This window comes from Lissotriton vulgaris, chromosome 4_1 (assembly GCF_964263255.1).
Source record: "Lissotriton vulgaris chromosome 4_1, aLisVul1.2, whole genome shotgun sequence".
NCBI classification, from domain to species: Eukaryota; Metazoa; Chordata; class Amphibia; order Caudata; family Salamandridae; genus Lissotriton; species Lissotriton vulgaris.
Window position 1 is genome coordinate 391,066,266 of NC_141691.1, and position 25,280 is coordinate 391,091,545.

At 44.6% G+C, this 25,280-nt stretch overlaps 1 protein-coding gene across 2 annotated transcripts in view; it reads right to left on the minus strand.

Annotated features, from left to right (window-relative positions):
• RPS6KA6 (ribosomal protein S6 kinase A6) overlaps positions 1-25,280 on the minus strand; it is a 600,906-nt gene that overhangs the window by 428,857 nt on the left and 146,769 nt on the right. For both annotated transcript variants that reach the window (XM_086918765.1, XM_086918766.1), the window contains one exon: positions 23,312-23,428. In XM_086918765.1, the coding sequence (XP_086774891.1) occupies positions 23,312-23,428 (117 nt within the window). The remainder of the gene's footprint in view (positions 1-23,311; positions 23,429-25,280) is intronic.

Sequence of the window (25,280 nt, forward strand, 5' to 3'; positions counted from 1 at the left end):
TTGCCACCTTCCAAGCCGGTGGGGAGGTACCGGAGTGGCGTGCAGGCTTCGGTTAAAAGCCCACTGCTGATTGGCCCGGTCCTGGTCAGGTGATCAGGGTAGACTAATCAGTAGGCTTGTAATGGGTGGGTTATGGTGAAGACATAAACGGGCTATGATAGGTCCATAGTAGTCATGTGAGCGGACCCTTATGGTGTATCGTTGGTGCCTATTGGACAATAATTTCTTGGTTGCCAGGAAACAGTATTAGTTGTGTTGTCTGTCTGGCGAGTGAAATAAGAATTACATTGATATCGTATATCTTGAAGTAAATACAAAACGGGAGCAGTAATATCTAATGGTTGTAGTTGCCCGTCGAAACGATTAGCAGGAGTTTTTTCAGACAGACAGTTCGACATGAAATTTATTAATCTTAAAGATATATTGGTGTGAATGGCAACTTTTGTTTTAAGCTAAACAGCTTCTAAGCAGATGGGCGTCAACGGTGTAATCTTGGTTATATGAGTAGCATTGACCATCTGTTATTATCTAATGCTGTTGCTTTAATCTCATAATAGTGATGAAGATGGCATAATTAGAGTGCGGACCAAGGAATATCATCATTAAGTCCGACTCTGTTAGTGCCCAACTTGAAAACCCATTTCTGTTCCTGTTCTTTGCGCATCAGAAAGTTGGTGTAAACTCTACAAACAGGGTCAAGATGAATCGAATAAGAACAATCAAGAATTCAAAGAATTTACCCTATTCACAAAAATGGAGAAATTCAAGAAGGATCTTGAGAAATTCAGCTTTGAGAAAGTGTACCCCTATACAAGCGATTCGTATGTACCCCCTGACCTGAGCAACAAGGGCCGTAGAACTGGGTCATCCTATGGGTCCTCCACTTCTGAGGAGAATTCAACCGATTCAGACTCTTCAAATCACAGTAATTTCCAACAAAGAGCCCGAGACAAACGATCCCAAAGAAACTGGAGAGAAAATCAGCCTCAGAACCAGTCATGGTAGCAACCGGCCCCTGGCAATTTGGTAACCCTATGTTTCCTCAACAGATGGGCCCCTTCCCTCAACAGATGGGCCCGTTCCCACCACCACAATTTGGAGGTGGTTTCGGTGGCCAGCCGCCTTTTTTAGGGTTTGGCCTGGCAGATCCCGAGGACGGAGGAGAGGCACACAACCACAGGTCATTTCAGCCCGCCGTCCACCTCAACGAGGAATTTGAGGAGCACCACAACAAAGAGCAAGACGACGGGAACGGTACAAGCGACCACGGAGGCGGGCTCGTCATCAATTTGAGTGCACATACCATCACTCCTATAGAAGAACAAGTTCTCAATAGAGGTCTAGGTTTTGTGCCGACGATGAGAAATGATCATTTTGAAACCAATGTAGAAATGGCAAAGTTTTTTCGTGAAGTTCGCCTACAATTTTTCTTTTCCAAAATCGACCAAAGAGAACAAGACCTAGAAGAGGTAAATACAGGTCTGAAGAAGAAGTCAACATTCAACCCTGGATCCCACATGGTTCCTGTACAAGTACTGGCATTTGAACAGGCCATAGAGAAAGACATTGAGACCCTATTCTCTACAGATAAAGAAACCTTTAGCAACTTTTCTAAAGCTGAACAAAATGCTTTAAAATCTTTGACTGCCAATAATGAATTAACCATCAAACCGGCAGACAAAGGCGGTGCGATTGTTGTAATGAACACCAGCGACTATCGTACCGAATGCTTGCGACAGCTAAACAACAGACAAGCCTACTGTCCTCTGGAACAAGATCCCACTACAGACATGCAAAAGACAATACAGGGAATGGTTGAGGAAGCCTCAACAGAAGGCTGGGTCACCCGACAAGAGGCTGCCTTCCTATGTACCGAACATCCCGTCATGCCCTATTTTTACTGTCTCCCGAAGGTGCATAAAGAACAAAGGCCTCCACCAGGCCGGCCAATAATTTCAGGTATCGGATCCATTCTGGAACCGCTTTCCACCTTCGTTGACCACTTTCTGCGCCCCATGGTGCTTGAAATGCCCACTTATCTCAGAGACACCACGGACGTGTTACGCCTCCTTCCTGAGATCGAATTTGATGTAGAGACTGACCACCTTGTATCATTCGACGTTGAGTCGCTGTACACATCCATACCCCAAGATGAGACCCTGGAAGTCATTTCTTCTCTCTTGAGGGCCCGAGATTTGGACAGCATAACACCTGTCAGTTTCATCATGGACTGTGCCACCTTAGCCATGAAGAAAAACTTTTTCAAATATGAGGACACAGTTTATCTCCAAACGTCTGGTACCAGCATGGGGAGCATTTTCGCCCCCAGCTTGGCTAACCTTTACGTACACCATTTTGAACAAGAGCATATCCTGATCAACACCAATCCGTATATCACCTCCATAAAAATGTGGAAGAGGTATATCGATGATATACTAGTGATATGGCGAGGGACACATGAAGATCTGATGACTTTCCACAACTGGTTGAACAGTAGGAACAACTTCCTACGATTTACCGTAGAAGCCAGTAGAACTGACATCTCGTTCCTGGACTTAAGGATTTTCTCCACCCCAGAAGGCCTACAATCCGAGCTTTACAAAAAACCTATGGCAAAAAACTCTTTACTCTGTTTTGATAGCCACCATCCTAGATCTCTTAAAGAGAACTTGCCCTATGGACAATTTTTAAGAGTACAGAGAAACTGCTCAACCAAAGAAGGCTACACAACACACTCCAAAACCTTACAACAACAGCTCGTAGGCAGGAAGTATCCACCTAAATTGGTACGTAAATCGATGAAACGAGCCAAAAACAATAACAGACTGGCCCTCCTTGAACCCTCTGTGTCCAAAACAACATCTAACAGACTCACGTGTGTCACCACTTGTGGGACTTTATCTAATGATATCCAAAAAATAATAAGAAAACACTGGTCAATACTCAATTCAGGGCGTGAAACCATAGAAAAAACTCTTTTTTCCTTCAAGAGGGGTCCCAACCTGAGAGACCGTGTGGTACACACAAGACCACGTAACATCACACCAAGGGCTCTTGGTACTATTTGGAATCTCCCACCTGTAATAGGACATCATCCGTGCGGTTCATGCCAAGCTTGTCCCCAAACAGTTAAATCGCTCGAAGTCGACATTGGCACTAACAGACCATGGAAGCAAACAAAATTTACCAACTGCAATAGCGACAAACTTATTTATCTCATAACTTGCCCCTGCGGTTTAAAGTATGTCGGAATGACCACTCGAAAGATAAAGATCCGCATTTCGGAGCACAAAAGCACGATTCGCCGTAAGAAACAGGCCACTAAACTGACGAATCACTTCATAGAAAAACAACATGATCCCACTGCTTTTGTGTGGACTGTGCTTGAACAACCCTATATTCCCTCACATGTGACAGACTACACCAACTTTCTGATGCTCAAAGAACAGAAATGGGTTTTCAAGTTGGGCACTAACAGAGTCGGACTTAATGATCATATTCCTTGGTCCGCGCTCTAACTATGCCATCTTCATCACTATTATGAGATTAAAGCAACAGCACTAGATAATAATAGATGGTCAATACTACTCATATAACCAAGATTACACCGTTGACGCCCATCTGCTTAGAAGCTGTTTAGCTTAAAACAAAAGTTGCCATTCACACCAATATATCTTTAAGATTAATACATTTCATGTCGAACAGTCTGTCTGAAAAAACTCATGCTAATCGTTTAGACGGGCAACTACAACCATTAGATATTACTGCTCCTGTTTTGTATTTACTTCAAGATATACGATATCAATGTAATTCTTATTTCACTCGCCAGACAGACAACACAACTAATACTGTTTCCTGGCAACCAAGAAATTATTGTCCAATAGGCACCAACTATACACCATAAAGGTCCGCTCACATGACTACCATGGACCTATCATAGCCCGTTTATGTCTTCACCATAACCCACCCATTACAAGCCTACTGATTGGTCTACCCTGATCACCTGACCAGGATCGGGCCAATCAGCAGTGGGCTTTTAACCGAAGCCTGCACGCCACTCCGGTACCTCCCCACCGGCTTGGAAGGTGGCAACGAAGTACCGACGGAGAGGTAGGAAATACGAAAGATTTGTTTGTTCATTTTCCTGGCAGTCCTCACGTAAATGTTTGGCGAGTTTTCCACTCGTTATTACGCCTGAGACGCAATTGCTGCGGGAACTATTATCACTAAACGCCTTTTCGATCAAAGCTAGGGTTTTGTGTTCTCTCGCCATATCTTTATAATTGCACCACAAGAGATCGAGAAAAAGGCGCTTAAGGCGCTTTTTGAACCTCAATACCCTTACTTCAGCTTTTAACTACCCTACCATCGGCAAACCTACTATTAGCAGCACGTGGCTAACTTGCCGATACTGACCATCATCTCCATAGAACTGAATATCTGATTCTTAACAACTGACAGTATATATTTCTTCTGCTTTCTTAGGATGGTATCGGTGTGCATCTGTTTTTAACTACCTAAGGAGGCGATGACATTTCTATGTTCTTTGCTTCCTTCCAATAGAGCGGTGCTTCCCTTGAGTCCTGAGCCGTTGCCAGGCGAGGTGTAGCCTTCTACTTCGACTAAAATGGTAAGGCGAAGTATACAATGCCCCATGTAAGAATTACATTCTAGTATCTTCATGTGGATAACCAAAGAAACCAATGTGTTTATTATAATGAGATCAATCATAGTTAAATGTGAACTAAGCACATGCTAACTTTACCAAAGCTTATGTGGCCATTTTACTGTTACCTGTTTGTTGTGTTTTTCTCCACCAGTGACATACATCAACTGCGAAGTAAGACGACACCTAGAGATCCAGGTGATCTTTTTTCAGGTCGCAGATTGTTTTATATGTAGTCACTCTTCTTTAGTATACACTTCACTATTTATCTTTGCAGTAACTGTATTATAATCTAGGTCCTGATGAATGCAATGGACTCTGTAGTCCCCAGATTTGCAGAAACATGTTGACCCCTATTACATCCTGGTAAATATTTGTTTAATTTACCCTTGCTGCTTTTTAATATTGGAGGAGCGAGCATACCATAGAATAAATACTTTTTCTGCTCCCTCACCCAATTTTAGTTTCACTGAGCACTTTCTTTCACTTGCACTGCAAATCAGTCACTCATCTTTCCAGCCAATGAATGGCCTGTGACACTCTAACCATACAGGGCACCACTAGGTTTACAAGAGGTATTTCCATCTTACCCTCCATCAGAAACCAGTGGTGTACCTTCTATATGGTTAAACAGGAATCCCAAATGATGAAGGGCGGTTCCGAGTGGTGACTGATGGGTACCCTGTTCGGGATCACAAGGTACCTATCATTACTTTCTCTATTTCTTGGTAGGGAATCTCACTAAACTTCTCTAGTTCTATGTACCACATTCTTATGTTATGCATGTATTATCCAGACTACTGCTCAATTTATCATCAGTAATTGTGTTTATTTCACCAGCGCTTGTGCTCAGATTGCGCTTACTGTTAACTCGCTGCATTTTTATTGTTTGTGATATCCCTGCCTGCCTTCCCTCGGTCCCTCCATTTTGTTGTTGTTGTTCTCCCCTGACCCGCCCCTCAGCCACACTACCGCCTCCCTGCTGCCCCTCCCACGCTCCGCCCCCTCCACTGTCCATTAATGTCAGATGGTCCCACGCGCAGCGTCCACGCGCTACGGCCACGCCGAAGGTGCGCCAAAGGAAAGCCCGTCTACGCCCGTCCGCGCCTGGACCGCGCCCAGCGCCAGACCCCCTGGCCCTCGCATTGCTCAGCCCTCCCGCATTACCTACGATGCCACCACCCTCCTTGCCCTTAACCCCGGCTGCTCCCCCAACTGCGTCCAAGCCGCTCCTGGACACACCCATGGACCTTTCTCATGCTACTCCTGCAAATTCATCGGCACCGACAACAACTCCGCTACGATCAAACCACAGATTCCCGACATTAACCACCTACAATGCATCTTGCTCAACACCCGATCGGTCCACAGGCACGCCATTGACCTATGGAATCTACTAGACACCATCTCTCCGGACGTCGCCTTCCTAACAGAAACATGGATGAACGCCTCTTCCGCCCCAGACATCACCATTGCCATCCCAGAAGATTATAAGATCTACGCAAGGACCGTACCGGCCACACAGGAGGAGGAATCGCTATCGTCCATAAGAAATCCATCCACATCTCAACCAGCTCTGACGTCAATCTCGCCAGAACACCTTCACTTCCAGATCCACATCGACCCCAAGACCACACTGAGGCACCCTCCTTTACAGACCTCCAGGACCCCGCGCACAATTTAGTGAGGACATCACGGACTTCATCACTCCACACGCGCTCCCCTCCAAAGATTACATCCTTCTGGGAGACCTCAATTTTCACCTTGAAAAGAACAACGACCACAACTCCACCACCCTTCTGGACAACCTCGCCAACCTCGGACTTAAACAACTGGTCACTTCCCCCACCCACATCGCAGGTCACACACTCGACCCTATCTTCACCTCCAGCAATCATGTCTCCTTCAGCCACACTACGGCTCTCCTCTGGACTGACCACAGCTGTGTTCACTTTACCTACAACAAGCCCAAACCCAACAACCACCCCCAACCAACTCTGCAAAGAAACTGGAACAAAATCACCATCGACCAGATCTCCTCATCGCTTCTTCTAAACCCCCCAGCCCACTCCTCAAACCCCGACCAAGCCGCCACCAACCTCACCCTATGGTTATCCAACAGCGCCGACATCCTAGCACCACTGAAAAAACGACAAAGCAAACTTGGCAGCCAGAAGGCCTCCTGGTTCAACGATGATCTTAAGAAATCCAAGAAACTCTGCCGCTCCCTTGAGAAGGCCTGGAAAAAAGACCCAACCACTAGCACCAAGGACGCCTTCAAAAACGCCACCCGCATACACCACCAACTGATCCGAAAGGCCAAGAAAACCGCCTTCAAGGACCGACTAGATAACAACGCCCACAACAGCAAGGAACTTTTCAACATCGTCAAGGAATTTACCAATCCCTCGGCCAACTCTAACGACATCACCCCCTCTCAAGCCCTCTGCGACTCCCTAGCCTCATTCTTCCACAACAAAATTGCAGACATCCACAACAGCTTCGACAACCAACCCGGAGACCAACCCACCCAACCATCTGCTGGACCTTCACCCCCCCCCCGAACATCCTTAATGACTGGAACCCAATCTCCACTGAGGACACCATCCGCCTGATGAACTCCATCCACTCAGGATCCCCCACAGACCCATGCCCTCACCACATCTTCAACAAAGCAGACTCCATCATAGCACCGCACCTCCGAGACGTCATCAACTGCTCCCTCAACTCCGCCACCTTCCCGGAAAGCTGGAAACACGCTGAACTCAGCGCCCTTCTGAAAAAACCCACAGCGGACCCCACCGAACTCAAAAACTACCGCCCCATCTCGCTCCTTCCATTCCCGGCCAAAATCATCGAGAAAGCTGTCAACAACCAGCTCGCCGCCTTCCTCGAAGCCAACAAATCCCTCGACTCCTCACAGTCCGGCTTCCGAGCAAAACACAGCACTGAGACCGCCCTCATCGCAGCAACAGACGACATTCGAACTCTACTGGACAATGGAGACACAGTCGCCCTCTTCCTCCTCGACCTCTCCGCAGCCTTCGACACAGTCTGCCATAGCACCCTTCTACAGCGCCTCAGAAACATCGGAATCCAAGGAAAAGCACTAGAATGGATCACCTCGTTCCTCACCGGAAGAACCCAGAGAGTCCGCCTTCCACCATTCAAGTCAGAGGCCACTGAAGTCATCTGCGGCGTACCACAAGGATCTTCACTCAGCCCCACCCTTTTCAACGTATACATGAGCCCCCTCGCGGCCATCGCCCGCCAACACAACCTCAACATCATCTCCTACGCGGATGACACTCAACTGATCCTATCACTCACCAATGACCCTAGCACCGCCAAAACTAACCTACACGAAGGAATGAAAGAAGTAGCCGAATGGATGAAACACAGCCGTCTGAAATTGAACTCAGATAAAACAGAAGTCCTCATCTTAGGTACCTCCCCCTCTGCATGGGACGACTCTTGGTGGCCAGAAGCCCTTGGAAAAGCACCCATACCGACGGACCACGCACGGAACCTGGGCGTCATCCTGGACTCCTCACTCTCGATGACCAGACAAGTCAACGCCGTCTCTTCATCCTGCTTCAACATTCTTCGCATGCTCAAAAAAACATTTCGTTGGATCCCCACCGAAACTAGGAAAACGGTCACCCACGCTCTGGTCACGAGCCGACTGGACTATGGAAACACCCTCTACGCCGGTACTACCGCTAAACTCCAGAAAAAACTCCAACGAATCCAAAACGCCTCAGCCAGGCTCATATTAGACATCCCGCGTAAAGAACATATATCTGGTCACCTGAAAAACCTCCACTGGCTTCCCGTCAATAAGAGGATCACTTTCCGGCTCCTTACCCACGCACACAAAGCACTCTACGAAATCGGACCAGAATGCCTCAACACACGACTGTCCTTCTACACCCCCTCCCGCCAGCTACGATCATCCAACCAAGCCCTTGCCACTGTACCTCGCATCAACAAAACCACCATGGGAGGTAGATCCTTCTCCTACCTGGCAGCTAAAACCTGGAACTCACTTCCCACTTACCTTCGCCTTACCCAGAACCACCTAGCATTCAGAAAGCAACTTAAAACGTGGATATTTGACAAGTAATTCCCCACCCCTCCTCAAGCGCCTTGAGACCCTCTGGGTATGTAGCGCGCTATATAAATTCTCTGACTTGACTTGACTTGACTAGACCCTCTGACACTTTTTGTGTTCTATATATTACTTAGGGAATGTGTCACTGCATGTTCTCTAAACTCCCTTAGGCCCCCCCCCAACTTTAGTTTTTTCTACTATTTAGAGCATGCCTCATACCACAACAAATGATTTTCCTGAACAACACTGTGCAACAGACTTCCTGTCTTGGGTTAGCCAAGATTAAGGACTTGAACACACCTCGCATTCCCTATCATTCATACTTCGAGGATTGGCAAAATCACACAGAAAATTGTGGAAGTACACTAGATGATATCACACAGGGCAATCCATACAATTCAACAGACTACAATTGGAATGGATGGTTAGTTTGGCCTACCGACACACATAGGTGTCGGTCAAGATTCAGGGGTTCCACCGAAGGGTTTAGTATCCATAGGCCTGACTTACGACATGTACAACAAGGACATCCGGGTGTGGTGGCATCATACACTGTTGGGAATTCATGCCTAGATTGGCTAAGAACCTCGACACTGTCTCAGGTGAAACAATACTTGTCCCTGCTGTCAGATGACAAGGATCACAGGGATTTTTTACTAGGTCCCCGAAAGTCACATCAGCTTCTTATTCACTGTTTATAATGAAATTTGGAAAATCTCACAACAGGAAGCTGCTGAGAGATTGTGTGAAATTGACAGAATTAACTTGGAAAAGGCTTTGGCTGTGGTTGATAATGGTATGACCACAATAACATCCAGGAGTTATTCACTGGGCATCATTGTATCTTGTGCTATAGATATAATGGAACAGGATCTGTCCATCTTACAACACGGACAATCACAGTTACAGTATATCATGATATTAAGCTAGACGCTACAGTCACGGAGCTCTGGTTATGTGCTCTGGATATATTTCAACAGTACGCCTCTGCATAGAATTTGAGTGAAAAGCAGACAACAATGGCAAAAAAGAGATGCAAACTATACAATGCTGTGCATTGAAAAATTAGACCAATTACCATTCACCTTGGCAGAGTCACCGTCCACTTACCTTGGAAGAGTCACCGTCCACAGAATGGGTACTTCATGGCCATATCACATGACCAGTAATAACTTTCCAATTTCAATATTGCCTAGAACACCACCAGGTAGGCAGGTATGAAGCAATGGGTAGGGAATTCTTCCAGAATCTTGGGAATTACCGTATAGATTTTGATGCAGGAACGGGGACACTGAATTGTTTCTCAGTGGGACAGACTGCGAGAATTCTTTGAGTGGATCTCATTTGCCAGGATATTATGCTTCACGGGGCCTGTAACGGTTCAGTAGCTAACTTATTGCGTCATTTGAGAAGTTACCCAGCTGCCATGATTAATCCAGTGCTCAGGCTGGGAGTTATTTAATGATGAATGATCAAGGTTGTTGCGGGATGCTTCCAGGCATTGTGTATCTTGACACTGTAAGTTCCAGGGTTACTAGTTGTATGCAAGTATTGTTTCCACCGACCCACGCAGTCAGGAAGGCGCCGTTATGGCCTTCGTTGAATGTTTCCTTTATATGGTTTAATACTCTGAGCTAAATGAAAGCCATCCTTTTACAGAAAGATGTGCCCTTAACCTCAGTCCAGGAGACTTTTGATCTCCAAGTTGCAAGGTCTTCAGCTGAGATACAGGCACTAAAACGTACTAACTGCCCTTTTGTTTCGGAGAATGCATGGTGCATCTTAAACATGTCTGATAAAAAGGGCAGAGTACACCTATTTAAGACCATATGTTCTGGACTGTTACGCACCTTTCAGACAATGTTCAGAGTGATTCCAGCCTTTATACACTCCCTATTCGGAAGCCTTTTTGGAGGGTATCCGCTAATCCCGATACTGGTGGTGATAATACTGATTTATTTATTTTATTCCCTCCTATCACAGAGAAGCATCTGCAAAGCAAAAGAAAAAACGCACTGTCTACTGTCCGTCCAGCGGACGCAACTTTGGAGCTGTAAGCTGAGCCGCTGAACGGGACCACCAAGGGATCCAAACGCAAATGTTCAGCAAGAGGCTCTATATAGATATCAAAAAGAAGGGGAGACAAAGAGGCAACCCTGCTGAGTGCCTCTAAGAATATTAAAACTGGAGGACAATCTGCCATTAAAAAAGATCTTAGCCGAAGAACCGGTATAGATAGCCTTAATTGTATTAATAAAGTTAGTGCCAAACCCTATCGAGCTCAAAACCTCCCTATCGAGCTCAAAACCTCCCTGAGATAGACCAAGCATAATCAATCCAATGCCTTAGTGGCATCAAGTGCCACTATGGCAAGAGGGAAGATCGCTCCATGGCAAGATCTATCATGCTAATAAACTGCTAGGTCAGATCCTGTATAAACCTCTTAGGGATAAAGTCCTTCAAGAGTGAATAAGCTGGGAGGCAAGCGTGGCCAACCTCCCCACTAAAATGCTCATAAAGATCTTATAATCTGCATTAAGCAGAGAGAGAGAGAGAGTGGTACGAGTCGGCCCCAACAGGATCCTTAGAGGGTTTTAAAATAAGGACTAATGTGGCCTCCTTCCAGGACATAGGGACCTTGCCACCCTGTCTATATGTAGAGTTTTTAAGAGCTTCCAAAAAAGAGATCAGCTAATCAATCAAAAGACTATATACTTAATTTGGAAGGGCATCTATGCCCGCAGCTTTACCCCTCCTACCCTTACTTATGCAAATCTCCTCCTTAGTGATTGGATCATCCAAACCTTACGGCTTACATCTGTTAGATTTGGGAGCTGCAGCTTCCCCAACCAGCTCCTAATATTCTCTGGATCAGGAGAGATCTCTTCTCGATATAAGCTGAAAAAAAGAGACAGTAAAGAAGCCTGCATATCCCCCTGCTTCCCTGAAGTATCACCCATGTCATTGACAACCAGTTTTTCAATAAAGTTCCATGACCGGTCTGTCTGAGCCTTCCAGGCAAGGAGTGCACCTGCGTTCTTCCCATACTAAAAATCCTGTATGGACTTAGCATCCCACTGAGCTCTACATTTTTTCATCAAGAAAGACCCAATATTCCATCCTTGCATCCTCAATTTGCTTCCACATCCTTATCTGAACATTGGAGGTTTGCATTCCAGCTGATTTTATCATCCAGACCGACATATTAGACCGAGAATGGGATCATTAGTGTGATACATTTAAACGCTGTGGATTAGCATTCTTGAGGGCTTCATCTATCTTGTATACATTTGAGCCAAATAGAAAGAGTTAGATCGGGGTTTAGACTGTGACATGCCTAAATATTAAGTTATTACTGTGCTGTCAGGAATGCACTTATCGACTTTTAACCCCTTGTATGCAGATGACGAACCCCAGCCGTCATGCACTACGGTGCTCGTGTGCTGATGACGGCTGGGGTTCGTCATGGCCCGCCCCTGTTCATTTGTTTACCGCACAGCGGCGGAAACGGGCCAGCAGCGAAGGGGTTAAACACGAGGCACTAACATTATGAGAGCCTTGTTCTATATTTTTCTCTGGGGATGATCAGTCTGGGGCTAATGTCATGACTATTTCATTGTAGATTTTCATCGTGTGACTTTTGGTCGCTATATCAGTGCTATCTTTGTCATCTAATCACACAAGTTTTTATCGCTAAGAAAACATCTATAATGAAGTGACCATCGTATTATAAAAATACTGTAATTATAAGCATAGTGTGAAATTAAACAGCAAAACTGTAAGCATGCCTTATCGTCAGAGAGTCCAGTCTTTGCAGGACGTTATAATTTTTTTGTACACCTTCACACACAAGGGAATCTATACCATCAATATTATCTCATTCTAGATTTCCATCTTGTAACCCTGGGTCACAATAATACGCTACCTTTGCTATGGAATCACTCTCAATTAAGTAATCGTCACATTGAAGAGATTCTGTAAGTATATTTGTCATGTGAATCCAGATAATTATATGCTATAGATACAATAATCAGTGTCCGGTATTAATAGGCTGTAGAGATAGTAGTCTCTAATGGATGTATTATTATTAACTTTACAGACCTATAAACCTCTAGGAACTAAATAAATACGTTATCACAAGCACAATAGGACAGTGCCTACTCAGGTATTGAAGATTTAATGACTGTTAGTTTAAAAGTATGCTAACTATAGAATGTAGATGGGAGGCCAGTTCGTCAGTTGGCTACACCCTTCTTAATAATTCTCTATTTTCGTTATGTATCTCCCTTAGATACCACAATATTGGTGGGTTTTTTGGACCACGAAGAAGCTCTTTTTTCTATCTTGGTCTTATTCATCAACTTGAGGCCCAGAATGAATAATAGGTATATATGATATTCATATATTCCAAATCTATTATCTATTTTAAATGCAGAATTAAAGTCAGCTATAGAGAGCAAGACATCTCTTCACTAGATTTACTATGTTTCCTTTTTATGAACTTTATAGAATAAATTGTCACATTAATCCTTTTCTCCATTTGGAAGCATCTCTCAGAGCGGTTAGCGCTATACTTTCTGCCAGGTTCAGGCATTTTCTAGATTGCTGCTATATTACTACCTTAAACAGCGTGATTAATACGTGTTGTTTTACTGCCTATTTTAAAATCCTTGCGCACTCTGCACAATTGTCGTGGTGTTAGCCTGTTTTTAAATGCGACCTATTGCACAATTGAATATAAATTGTTTTTACATTGCCTGTTTTGAGAAAGCTCTATAGCGCATTGTACTGTACCTACCCATTACCCTATCTGCCGCGGGAAGTCCCGTTAGAACGCGGAGGATAAATCGGGAATCCCAAGCTTGTCACACCACAGCCGCCATATTAGGACGGGTGGGGACTGGTGAGACGCGCTCTAGCTCTCCACACTTCCGGGCTCAGAGACTACTTAGCCTTATGACCACAAGGATGCTCAGCGGATGTGTGCAGCGGGCGTGTCGGCAGCGCGCCGAAGGCAAGCCCGTCTACGCCCGTCCGTGCCAGATCAGCGCCCAGCGCTCAAACCCCTGGCCATTTCCCAAAAATATAATATTCTACCGAGGCGATCACGAGTCTGAACCATGAAAGCTGTACACATGCGACCATACTCCATGATAACGGTAGACAAGTGCTTATCATGTGGGCTTAAGCTAGAGGCAGCCTCTAAATATTTCCACCTTAACCAACAGCTGGCGCGAAGGGCCGTCAACAAACACGACGAGACCAATCTGCCCCTTAACAAAGTTCTGACTTTAAAGAATATTCTTATTAACGTCCGGTCGATGCCTAAGCATAAGCTTGAAATAGAAGCGCTTATTACTGATCATTCTGCGGACCTTGTTTTTTTAACCAAAACTTGGGCCTCCCCTACCTCCAGCCCAGACTGGAACGCTGCGACACCCATAGGCTATTCAGTGGTGCACGCAGACCGACCTGACAATATAGGAGGAGGAATAGCCATAATATACCAATCCCATCTTAAAATAAACATCGTACCGCAAGCGGGCCTAGAGGCTGAAGCAATTCACTTTACAGTGAAATATAATAACCAATCTTTAATCTGCGGTCTCTTGCTGTATAGACCACCGGGACATAGAGCCCCTTTCAATAATGCCCTTCTTACGTTTCTGGAGTCTACCTCAGATCAGGCTACATACACTGTCCTTGGTGATTTTAACTTTCACTTAGAGGACAATAACTCCCCTGACACTGCCACTTTAATTGAGAATTTTCATACGTTTGGGATGGACCAGTTAGTCTCCTCTCCCACCCATACCGCTGGACATACACTAAACGCTGTATTTAGAAGCAATAAACAAATAAAAATCACCGCCGTCACGCCTCTTCTATGGTCAGATCACGCAACCATATGTTTTAACCTTCGAGTACATCTTACGAACCCCAGACGAAGAATTCATGTTCTCCCAGTAGTAACTCCTCCGTGGAAGAAACTCGAAATTACTAAATTCAAGTGCGCTTTAGCTAGGGCCCCCCTTTCTTAAACAATTGCAACAGCAACTCCGGGGCTAATGTTTTTGACACCTGGCTTAGCAAAGCGGCTGAAGAGGTAGCCCCAGTAGAACAAAAAAAAACAGAACTCGTTCAGCCACATCACCTTGGTATACACCTGAAGTGAAGTTATTTAAACTAAGATGCCGACGCTATGAAAGGCTATGGCAAGTCGATTATGGTGCTCAGTCCAGGAAAGATTACACTCTAGCCTTAAATGAGTATAAGACCGAGATCATAAAAGCCAAAACGGCATTTTTCTCCCAAAAAATCCTAGAATCTTCTAACTCCCCCAGAGAACTGTTTCAAATGGTAACCCACCTAGCTAAAAGTCCAAGAGACATAACTCTCACTCCAGATCAAAATTATGTGCAAAACATAGCACTTTTCTTTCTAAAGAAGGTTCAACTGGTCTATGATGAACTCCAATCCTTACCTTCATCACTGACAGACACACCAGTCTCTGAGACGGCCATGACCACGGTTAACTTTCCACAATTCTCCCTGTTAAATGTCACCCAGGTAGCAACTTTACTTTCCCATACCAAATCTGGATCCCCTCTAGATCCTTGCCCCCCCCCATTAACTTCATCTGATTCTTGAAACAATCAGTGTGGTCTTAACCCTGCTGCTGAACGCTGTTATCAGCTCGGGTGTCTTCCCTTGCAGCTGGAAGATGGCCTGCATCAGGCCTATCCTTAAAAAAGACTCATTAGACCCAAACGAACCTAAGAACTACCGGCCAATATCCTGTCTCCCCCTACCGGCCAAGATACTGGAGAAGGCCATGAATCTAGAACTAACTAAATTAATCGATCAGGGCCAGCTCCTTGATTCTACCCAACATGGTTTCAGGGCCCGACACTCCACGGAATACGCCCTAGTCATTGCAACTGAGAACATCTGCATGACTATGGACGGGGGGGAGAGCTGCCTTGGTCCTTCTAGATCTAACAGCGGCATTTGATACCGTTAACCATCTCGTTCTGCTGAAAAGACTTGGCCTCTCTAACAAAGCATTAGCCTTGCTTGAATCCTTCCTGGAGTCTCGGGTTCAACTAATCCACTGGGGGGCCTCAAGTCAGATAAATTCCAACTCCCATGTGGAGTCCCCCAGGGGTCTGCCCTGTCACCCACCTTATTTAATTTGTATGTCACTCCCCTCGCAACCCTAATAAAATCCTATGGCCTACATCTTGTGTCTTACGCCGACGACACTCAAATTGTAGTGTCTCTCACGCAGTCGGCGGAAGCCTCAGCAACGAGCTTTAAGAGTTGCCTCCAGGATGTTAAAAGGTGGATGAACGATCATTTCTTAAAGTTAAACACCGAAAAGACAGTAGTGATCGAGTTCGGACACAAACCATCAATATGGAATGAATTATGTTGGCCGCCGGAGGCCGGCAATTGCCCCGTTCCAGTCGAAAAAGTTAGGAACCTGGGATTCATGATCGACAAAGAGCTTTCCTGCACGGCACAAATTAGTCAGGTAACCTCGGCCTGTTTTTTTACTTTAAAGGTGCTTCGGACGAGCCTGCCTTTCATTCTGCTCTCTCTCAGGAAGACAGTGGTGGGAGCATTAGTAATGGCCAGAGTAGACTATTGCAACGCCCTATATATAGGTGCGGGGGGAAAACAACTAGCCAGGCTCCAGTCTATTCAAAACACAGCAGCTAGAGTCTTACTTAACCTCCCAAAAAGACACCCTACTTCCAAGGTCATACGGGAACTCCAATGGCTCCCTGTGAAGAGTAGAATTCAGTTTAAGGCCCTCTGCCTTGTGCACAAATCGCTCCATGATGCCACATCAGAGGAGCTCACCAAACTTTTTCTGTGCTATTTACCTATGCGCTCGCTCAGATCCTGCAATCAAGGGCTAGTCCAACTGCCCAAAATAAAGAAAGCCGGATGGGCCGGCAAGTCCCTTTCCTTCCGAGCTGCCAAGTTATAGAACAGCCTGCCCATCGCATTACGCGGGGAAAGCAGCATAGTCAAATTTAGGAAAGGACTAAAAACTTGTTTTTTTACAAAGCCTTAATCTCCTCTGACTTCCTTCCTGTGGTATAGCACCAAGACGCCTCGGCAAAAGAGCGCTTTATAAATAATTCACTCACTCACTCACTAACTAGTCACATGTGATCTATCATCTTTCTGGTTCTATGAACATCTTCACAACTCACGTCTGATCTTTTCACATATGGTTGATAGTTTCAATAGTATAAACAAATTAGTGCCTGTTGGTAAATATGATATGAACTGAGTATAGAAACAAATGCACCATTGTCTTGGATTCTGTTGGTTGAGTAAAAAGATTAAGAGAAGCTTAATAAGCTCATATTTATATCAGTATTGCATGATCAGGCATGAAATGTTTTGTAGCCTAGTATTTTAATATTTGATTGTGTCTATATTTTTGTACTTCTTTAGAGAAAGTTGAGACGGGTTTGCCTGAGGAAGGCTTTAATGCTGAAACGCGCGTCGTGTTTTCTATTCCATCGACCGCCAGCCTTTGAATTGTTCAATAACTCCTTCTCGAGGTTTTTATATGGAATAATAATTCTGTATAAAATTGTTTTGTGTATATTTGGGAAAAACCTATTGTGCGTCTTGATAGCAATGTGTGAAAACTATTGGAAAAGAACTATAAAAAAAAATAGAGAGAAAAGAAAAATATATATTTGATATATGTGATTTAAAAAGATGATAAAGTACACAAGAAAAGATCAATCATAATAAAGGGATGCATTTTCATAAGAAAGAACAAGTGTTGTTGTAACTTGATTAGCAAACAACCTCAAAACGCACTGTTTTCACATAGATTAAGGCCTGATCTTAACTTTTGTGTTGTCTTACCCCAATTGCATTCCAGTTTGAAGCCGGCTGCCTTCTAGTAGGCCCACTCTGCCCTCTAAGGTTTTAAGAGTTGAACGTTCAGCCCTTTTCTGAGCAGAAGACTGACTCTGCAATTCCCCTCTAAGGAATTTAAAAGTATCCCTGACTAGGTCTAGGGAGGCAGATCCCAGGTTGTCCCAAAAAAACTGCCAACATACTTGTTTTAATACCGGACCTGTCTCAGGATCGGATAAGGTGGCTCTCCTTAGAGTCCATATAGATATAACAGAGATAGAATACCCAACCAAGGAGAGAATCATAGCTGCATGATCAGAAATATGGGATGGTAATATATGTATAGACATTATTTTTTCCCCCATGGTCTTATCAACTAAGAAATAGTTCAATCTAGAAAAGTGGCCATGTTTCTTTCTATGAACGTAAAGCCCTGCCTAATACCCATCTTATGTCTCTCCTGATGTCCAACAAACCCAAATCTAGCAGGATGTTTTTTAGCGTCTTCCTAACTCAGGGGGTTTTATCATAACGGCCATTGTTGAATCTATCCTCAACAGGGTCCAGAAAGACATTAAAATCTCCCCCCATAATAACAGGGGCAGTGACCTCAATTAGATTCCATTCTGGATTGGATAAATGAGAGGGGTCGTCACCATTAGGCCCATAAAAAACCACACAGACCAATTCTACCCCCACTCCCCCCAAAGTCTAAAGTGGCTATCAGCCACCTCCCAGATTTATCAGACTTAGAGACCTTAATAACACAACCGGCCCCTTTCTTACTTAAAGATCACAACTCCCTTACAATGTGCAGACTGTTCCAAAACCACAAAATGATCTATCTATCAACATTTGGAAAATACCTTATTGCCTTCTGGGGTATCTAGAGGAGTCTCCTGTATTAGGCAGATATGAGCAACGCTCTTTTCCAAATAGCTCAAGATAGGAAGAGGATAGGGAGAGGATAAGTTGGGCGTCGTCTGCGTATGACACAATGTTCAGTCTGTAAGTTCTGACGATAGGGGGGGAGCGGAGCCATGTAGACGTTGAAGAGCATCGGGCTGAGGTAGGAGCCCTGGGGGACACCGCAAATGGTAGGTGTAGGGTCCGAGAGGAAAGGGGGGGAGTCTGACCCGCTGCGTTCTGCCAGAGCGGAAAGACCGGATCCATTCGAGGGCCTTGTCTTGGATTCCTGCGTCGTGGAGTCTGCGTGTTAGGGTGCGGTGAGTGACTGTCGCATGCTGCAGGGAGGTCGAGGGGGATGAGGGCTGCTGTTTCTTCTTTGTCCAGTATGGTGCGGATGTCATCTGTTGCGGCGAGGAGGGCGGTTTCCATACTTTGGTTTTCTCCGAAGCCGGATTGAGAGCAGTCGAGGATGTTGTGCTCTTCAATGAATGTGGCGAGTTGGTTATTGATGGCTTTCTTGATAACTTTTGCTGAGAACGGGAGCAGGGAGATGGGTCTGTAGTTTTTTAGGTTGGTGGGGTCCACCGAGGGTTTCTTCAGGAGGTAGTTAACCTCGGCGTATTTCCAGTCGTCGGGGAAGGAGGCGGTCGCCAGGGAGCGGTTGATGGTGTGGCAGAGCATGGGTGCGATGGTGTCGGCGGCTCTGTTGAAGATGTGGTGGGGGCAGGGATCCGTGGGGGCTCCAGAGTGGATTGACTTCATCGTCTTTAGAGTGTTTTCGGTGGTGAGGGCTGTCCAGTTGTCGATCGTTGGCTTCAGGGTGTCTGGGTGGTAAGTGAGGGTTCAGTGTGTTGGTTGCCTTCGTCAAAATTGTCGTAGAAGCTTTTGATTTTGTGGTGGAAGAAGGTGCTGAGTTTTTCACAGAGTTCTTGTGAGGGGGGTTGTCGGTAGACTCGCTGGTGGGTTGTGCGAACTCCTTGATGATGTTGAAGAGTTCTTTGAAGTTGTGTCCATGAGTGGAGATTCTGTCTTCTATCACATTTATTCTCGTTTCTCGGATGGGTTGGTGGTGGGCGTTCGTGGTGGCTCTGACGTTGTTGTGGGCTTCTGTGGATTTGGTGTTTCTCTAGGTCTTTGCAAAGTGGCGGCAAGTGCGTCTGGACTCCCGAAGTCAGGTGGTAAACAGTCTGGCTTTCTTGGCGTGGTGTTGTTGTTTTTCTTGAGGGGGGCTAAGGTGTTGGCGCTGTCAGAGATCCATCTGTGCAGGGTTCGGGCTGCAGTGTTGGGATTGTCGTCATTCGCGATGGTTGGAGTGGAGTTGCTGAGTGAGGAGGTTAGCTGTTCGTCAGTGATTCTGGTCCAGTTTCTTCATTGGAGCGGGTGCTAGTGTCTATGGGTGGTGGGTGTTCTGAAGGTGAAGTGGATGCATCGATGGTCAGTCCATGGGAGTTCGGTGGTGTGGCTGAAGTTGATGGAGTTTCCTGTTGTGAAGAGAGGGTAGAGGGTGTGACCTGCTAAGTGCGTCGGTTCGGTCACGATCTGGGAGGGTCCGATGTTGTGGAGGTTGTCCAGGAGGGATGCGGTGCTGGGGTCCAGTTGGTTGTCGAGGTGGAAGTTGAGGTCTCCCAGCAGGGTGTAGTTGGTGGACGCGATGGCATGTGGGGAGATGATGTCCGTGATGGAGTTGGCTAATGGTCTGCGGGGTCAAGGGGGTCGGTAGATGTGGGTTCCTCAGAGGATGGAGGTAGGGGTGGCCAGTTTCTTGAAGTGAAGGTGTTCCATCAGGGCTGTGGGCTCGTCGGGGAGTGTGCTCAGGCGAAGGGTGGATTTGTGGATGATGACGATACGCCCCCAGCACCATTGAGGGGAAAACGTGGCACCACTCGTGCTTCCTTTCACTTCTGCAGGGTGTAGAAGCAATGCCATCGGACAGAAGACTGAGGTATGGAGGAGGGGGAGGCATAGGGGTGAGGGGAGCCCAGCTCATTGTGTCAAACAAAAAAGATGACTGGAGACCGGCGGCCGTTTACAATGCAGCCGCCATGATCCCTAAACTCCCTCCAGCTTGGGAATACTGATTTTAATTTTTGCAATAGACGTCCCAGTCACCAAGGAAATGGAAAAAAACGCTCTTTGAGCGACGTTACCGTGATCGCCTGGTATTCCATCTTGGCACACCTCGACTTTGGGAATTAAGCAAGTCTTGGTTCCTATCTTTTCGGCCAGTCTGGATTGACTGTGATCTGCCTGTCCTCCGCTGCTTGTTCTGCAGCTATGAATGCGTGTCGGACCTCTGTCTAACACGTCCATCGGTTGCGCCACCGGACGAGGATGCATTGCTGGACCCGTTAACGGCCACGTACTGTAGTGTCTCATCGTATTCCAATGTTGATGTCAGCATTCTTAGAGCAACCACAGGACGCTTCAGCTCCTGTTGGCCCAGATACTTGCTCTACTACAGGCACATAGGCTTTGGATAATAGAAAAGCTTCCTCAGCATCGGCTGTGGGAACGGAGGAAGATCCTCTTTGTTCACTTGATCTGATCTGTGAGTTGTTACAGGGACAGTGATGTGCGAAGGCAAGCAGCAGTGATGTGGTTTCTCCCACACAGGACACATAAAAATGTGGCTCTCAGTGTGCTGGGAAGAATTCGCCCTTTTTCAAAACAACTACATTTGGAATTTTAAAACAAAATTTTTCTTTTCTATAACACAGCTCCAGGTCTTTTAGACGTACACAGTAGCTTAGACTTTATATATGAACATAATTTAAAAGACTTTTAGAGTTTATTTTGAAAAGATTTTGTAGAAGCTTTTTAACACATTTTTTAACAATGTTTTATGCTTGATTAGAAAGGCATTACCATTTTAGTATGTCGTCCAGTCGGATGGGGAGTGGGTTTTATGTTTCATAGGGTACCCCAATATAGGACTGAGTAGTTCCTTGACCCTTCACCTACATTTACCGTACCATAACACTACACAAGGATTTTGGTATTGACCTTTTACCTCGTTAAGCACTGCGTAAAATGTTGTGTGGTTTTCCCCAAAAACTAGTCTCATTAATTATGCATGCAGATTCTCAGAAGCGCAGCAGGATTACCATCTTCAGCATAATAACTACATATAAGGGTCATCCATTCCGTCATCCTCGGCTGACACGACACAGCAAGGTAGAATCCCCTGAGGGTACCTTTTGGGTATATATACCCCATATTTTTGCCAAGGCAGGCAGAGGAGAAAGGCTTCCATGCTGACACACTGACGCGAGGCGCTGAGGTTCCTGCATGACTGAGCGAAAACTACTGTACTGTTTCAATGATCCCTGATGGGACAAAGTTGTCAAGTTCGATAGTTGCTAGGAACTATTCTCTCCTTGGTAAGTTTACAGTGGCACTGTGAGCTAGCTAGGTATACAGAAAAACCTACCCGGTGGGGGTGTCTGGAATCATTCTGGACCAAAGTCTCACAGTTTATGTTGTCTAAACCTGCAGATCCTATATTGGTTTATAGGAACTACACGACATCAGAAATTATTTCTCTATCTTTCGCTACCTCAAGGGCATTATTTCCTCCTTTAGCGAACCTTCAGTGGCAGGGCTACTGACTAACACCACTTCATCCTGCCATTCATAAACTTAGCCGGTCTCCTGCAATCCAACAGGTCATGATTTCAATTGCAATTCCATCTGCCAATGCTTTACTAGATAGCATTGCAAGAGCTGCTACTAACAAAGCCTCATATTAAGCCAGTTAACCATACTGTTTTTTGCATTTCCATAACCGCTTTGTGAGACCTCAGACTCACCTAAGTTCTGAGGGGGCTACAAATGACATGCAGGCATTACTCAAACTAATAGCCTTCAATCCGGAACACAAGTCCAATCGCATAAAAGCTTGAAGCAAATGGCAATATTAACCTCCACAGCGTAAAGCTACCCAACTATATCCACCACTAAAGATTCGGAAAGATTACATGTGGGCATGAAAGAAGATACTTCAATAAACAGGTCAGAATTGCTATAGAAATACAATATCTGTCATATTATACTTTCTTCTGAATAGGCTTATTTGGTCGTTATAGTGCATATAATAAACCCTGTTTCCAACCTGCAGCCTTGTGTATGAATCGCAATTAAAACTTGCTTTAAATTAAATTCTTACTGTTTGGGGGTTACTTAGTAACTGAATATTACACTATTTGAAATACAGTAGTTGTACACTACGTACATGACTTGGGGTATTACCAACAAGCATCAAATGTAACTTATTTTAAGAATAAGAGGTCACCTTATTAATGGACCCCATTGGTGGTAAATATCATTAGACCTTTAGTTATTCTTAAACCTCCAAACTGATCTTTTCACATCCAAAGAGTACACATATTCTACTTTCTCGAGTTACTCAAGTTAGCGGCCATTAACTAAAGATACATATTTTCTACTCCCCACCAGACTAATGCATATTTGGCAAAGTATTGATAATATTTTATAATGCCAAGAATAATGTATATGTTAAAAAGATCAAATGATATTTTTTTGTAGACACAGTCCATTATTAGATTATGACTGCATCCTACAGCATGAGTCACCCAATGCATAAATGATAATACAAACAAAGTGGGATCACAAAGTTCACCATAACTACTTTCTCTGCTACAAAATTAACATACCACAAATGATTGCAGGTATTAAAAACTGGAGTAATGCATTGTACCCATTTTTACCTTTCCAAACGATCCTTGACCAAGAACCTTGAGTAGCTCGAACTGTGCTGGGTCTGCCTTTTCACATCCTTCTTTCACAAGGTGAGTAATAGGAATCTCTTCAATATTTCCTTCATCCTGAAATGAGAACCCCAGTTACAATACAGGGTCTACAGTTCCGATTTTGCACTTTTAGCTAAAGTGTCTAAAAATAAAAATAGAACTACAAGCCCATGTTTTCAATGCAGCAAACCAAAGATTCAAATGAGGTACTGTAGAATTGAATTTGCATGTCAGAGGAATATTCATTATTGAAATTATTTTAAGGATGTTACAGTTAAATGACAGTGCAGATTTATTTTGCATCCGAAGCCACTGGTATGTGAAGGGAATTGAGGACTTTAGTACCCAAGAATTTAATATACCTATAATATGGTCTCTACACATTCAAGCTTAATAGCTTCAAGCCCCAAATTTCTGGTGCTTGCCAAAGAAGCTGTGTACTTCAGTGCTTCACAATAAACCCCTACTATGTACATACGAGTCCACTAAGAAACATTTACTATTCCAAGACCAAGGATGCTACGATAATGTTCTTCTTTACAAGCACCACAGACCGCCAGTAAGCACTGTAGACCTACAGTAGGAATGTCAGTATCAATACCTGAAGAGTCCCTTCTGCTACATGCTACGTATGCGCAAATACCAGGCTGTGCAAGATGGTAGTTTCACACATGCTCTGCACAGGTGTTCATGTGCAAGCAGCCCAGAGCCCACACAGCTGCACAGACTTCAAAGGCAGACCCCAACCAACAGTTATCGCTCGCAATTAAATTACCATGAGTGAGTCTCAAGCAGTGAGAATCACACACATTAAAACTACTAAAACTGGGTAGTCAATTGCAAAACGAACTATGAGGAACTATGAGGAAATATGAGGAACCTATTTGCTACAGAAATTGTGAACCACGTGTTACAGCCTTCGTCCCATTATGCCGGACTGACATACTATTAAAAACGAAGAAATTATATTGCACATCACTTTCAAAACAAAATTAATAACATAAGGAGTGGTGCACAAAGGTCAATTGCTACATTTTCTCTCCAAATACCTACAAAAAAGCACATTCATGATTTTGCTTAACTCGGTGCATCCTGAAATAAAACTTTATAGGACTGCCCAATATTAATTAACCCCTGTCACAGAGATCATCAAACCCACCTAAAGTAAATGATACCACCAATACCCCATAGAGCTATGCCCCTGCATGGCTATTAGAAGGGGATTTCTATGTGCAGAACCCCCCCCAAAAAAGCTAGACCTTTATCAAATTATAGCTTGAATCATGTGGACCCTAATAACTACTGCCCCACTGCAGGACCTCATGTAATTAGCCAGGAACTGTGCATGTGTGTGATGTTTCTCCTGTGAATAATTAAAGAGGATAATGTAGTGAAGTATCTGTGTATGTATGGGATAAGTGGGTATTGGGTAGAATGTTGTGCGTGGATGCTGTGAGAATGAGATAATGGATGGAATGTTGGGGCCTGTATGCTGACTGAAGGCAAGTAGTTGGTTAGAGTTATAGGAAGAATGGATTCCTAAAGACTGTAACCTAAGGGCCTAACACGGAATAAAGAACTCCTACATTACCTGAAGACCTGTTCTTCCAATTACAACACCAACCTCATATTAGAGATGCAATCCTGGAGGAACAACTCCTTTTAGTTTAAAAGGAAAAGAAGAGAGATATGCTGGTGGGGACTAGACAGAGTTCAAAGGCCTTTTACTGACATTTGCACAATCTGTTGAATAATACATTAAACCCAAATTATAAGGCATAAATGGAGGGTAGCTCTTAATGTAGGATCAAGTACAGTAAGTGGCACAGGCCATTATTTTTCTTAGCTTGTTGAAAACAAATTATATAATGCATTCCTGCACACAATTTTGTAATTTGTAATTTGCAATTACATCTCAAGGGACAGA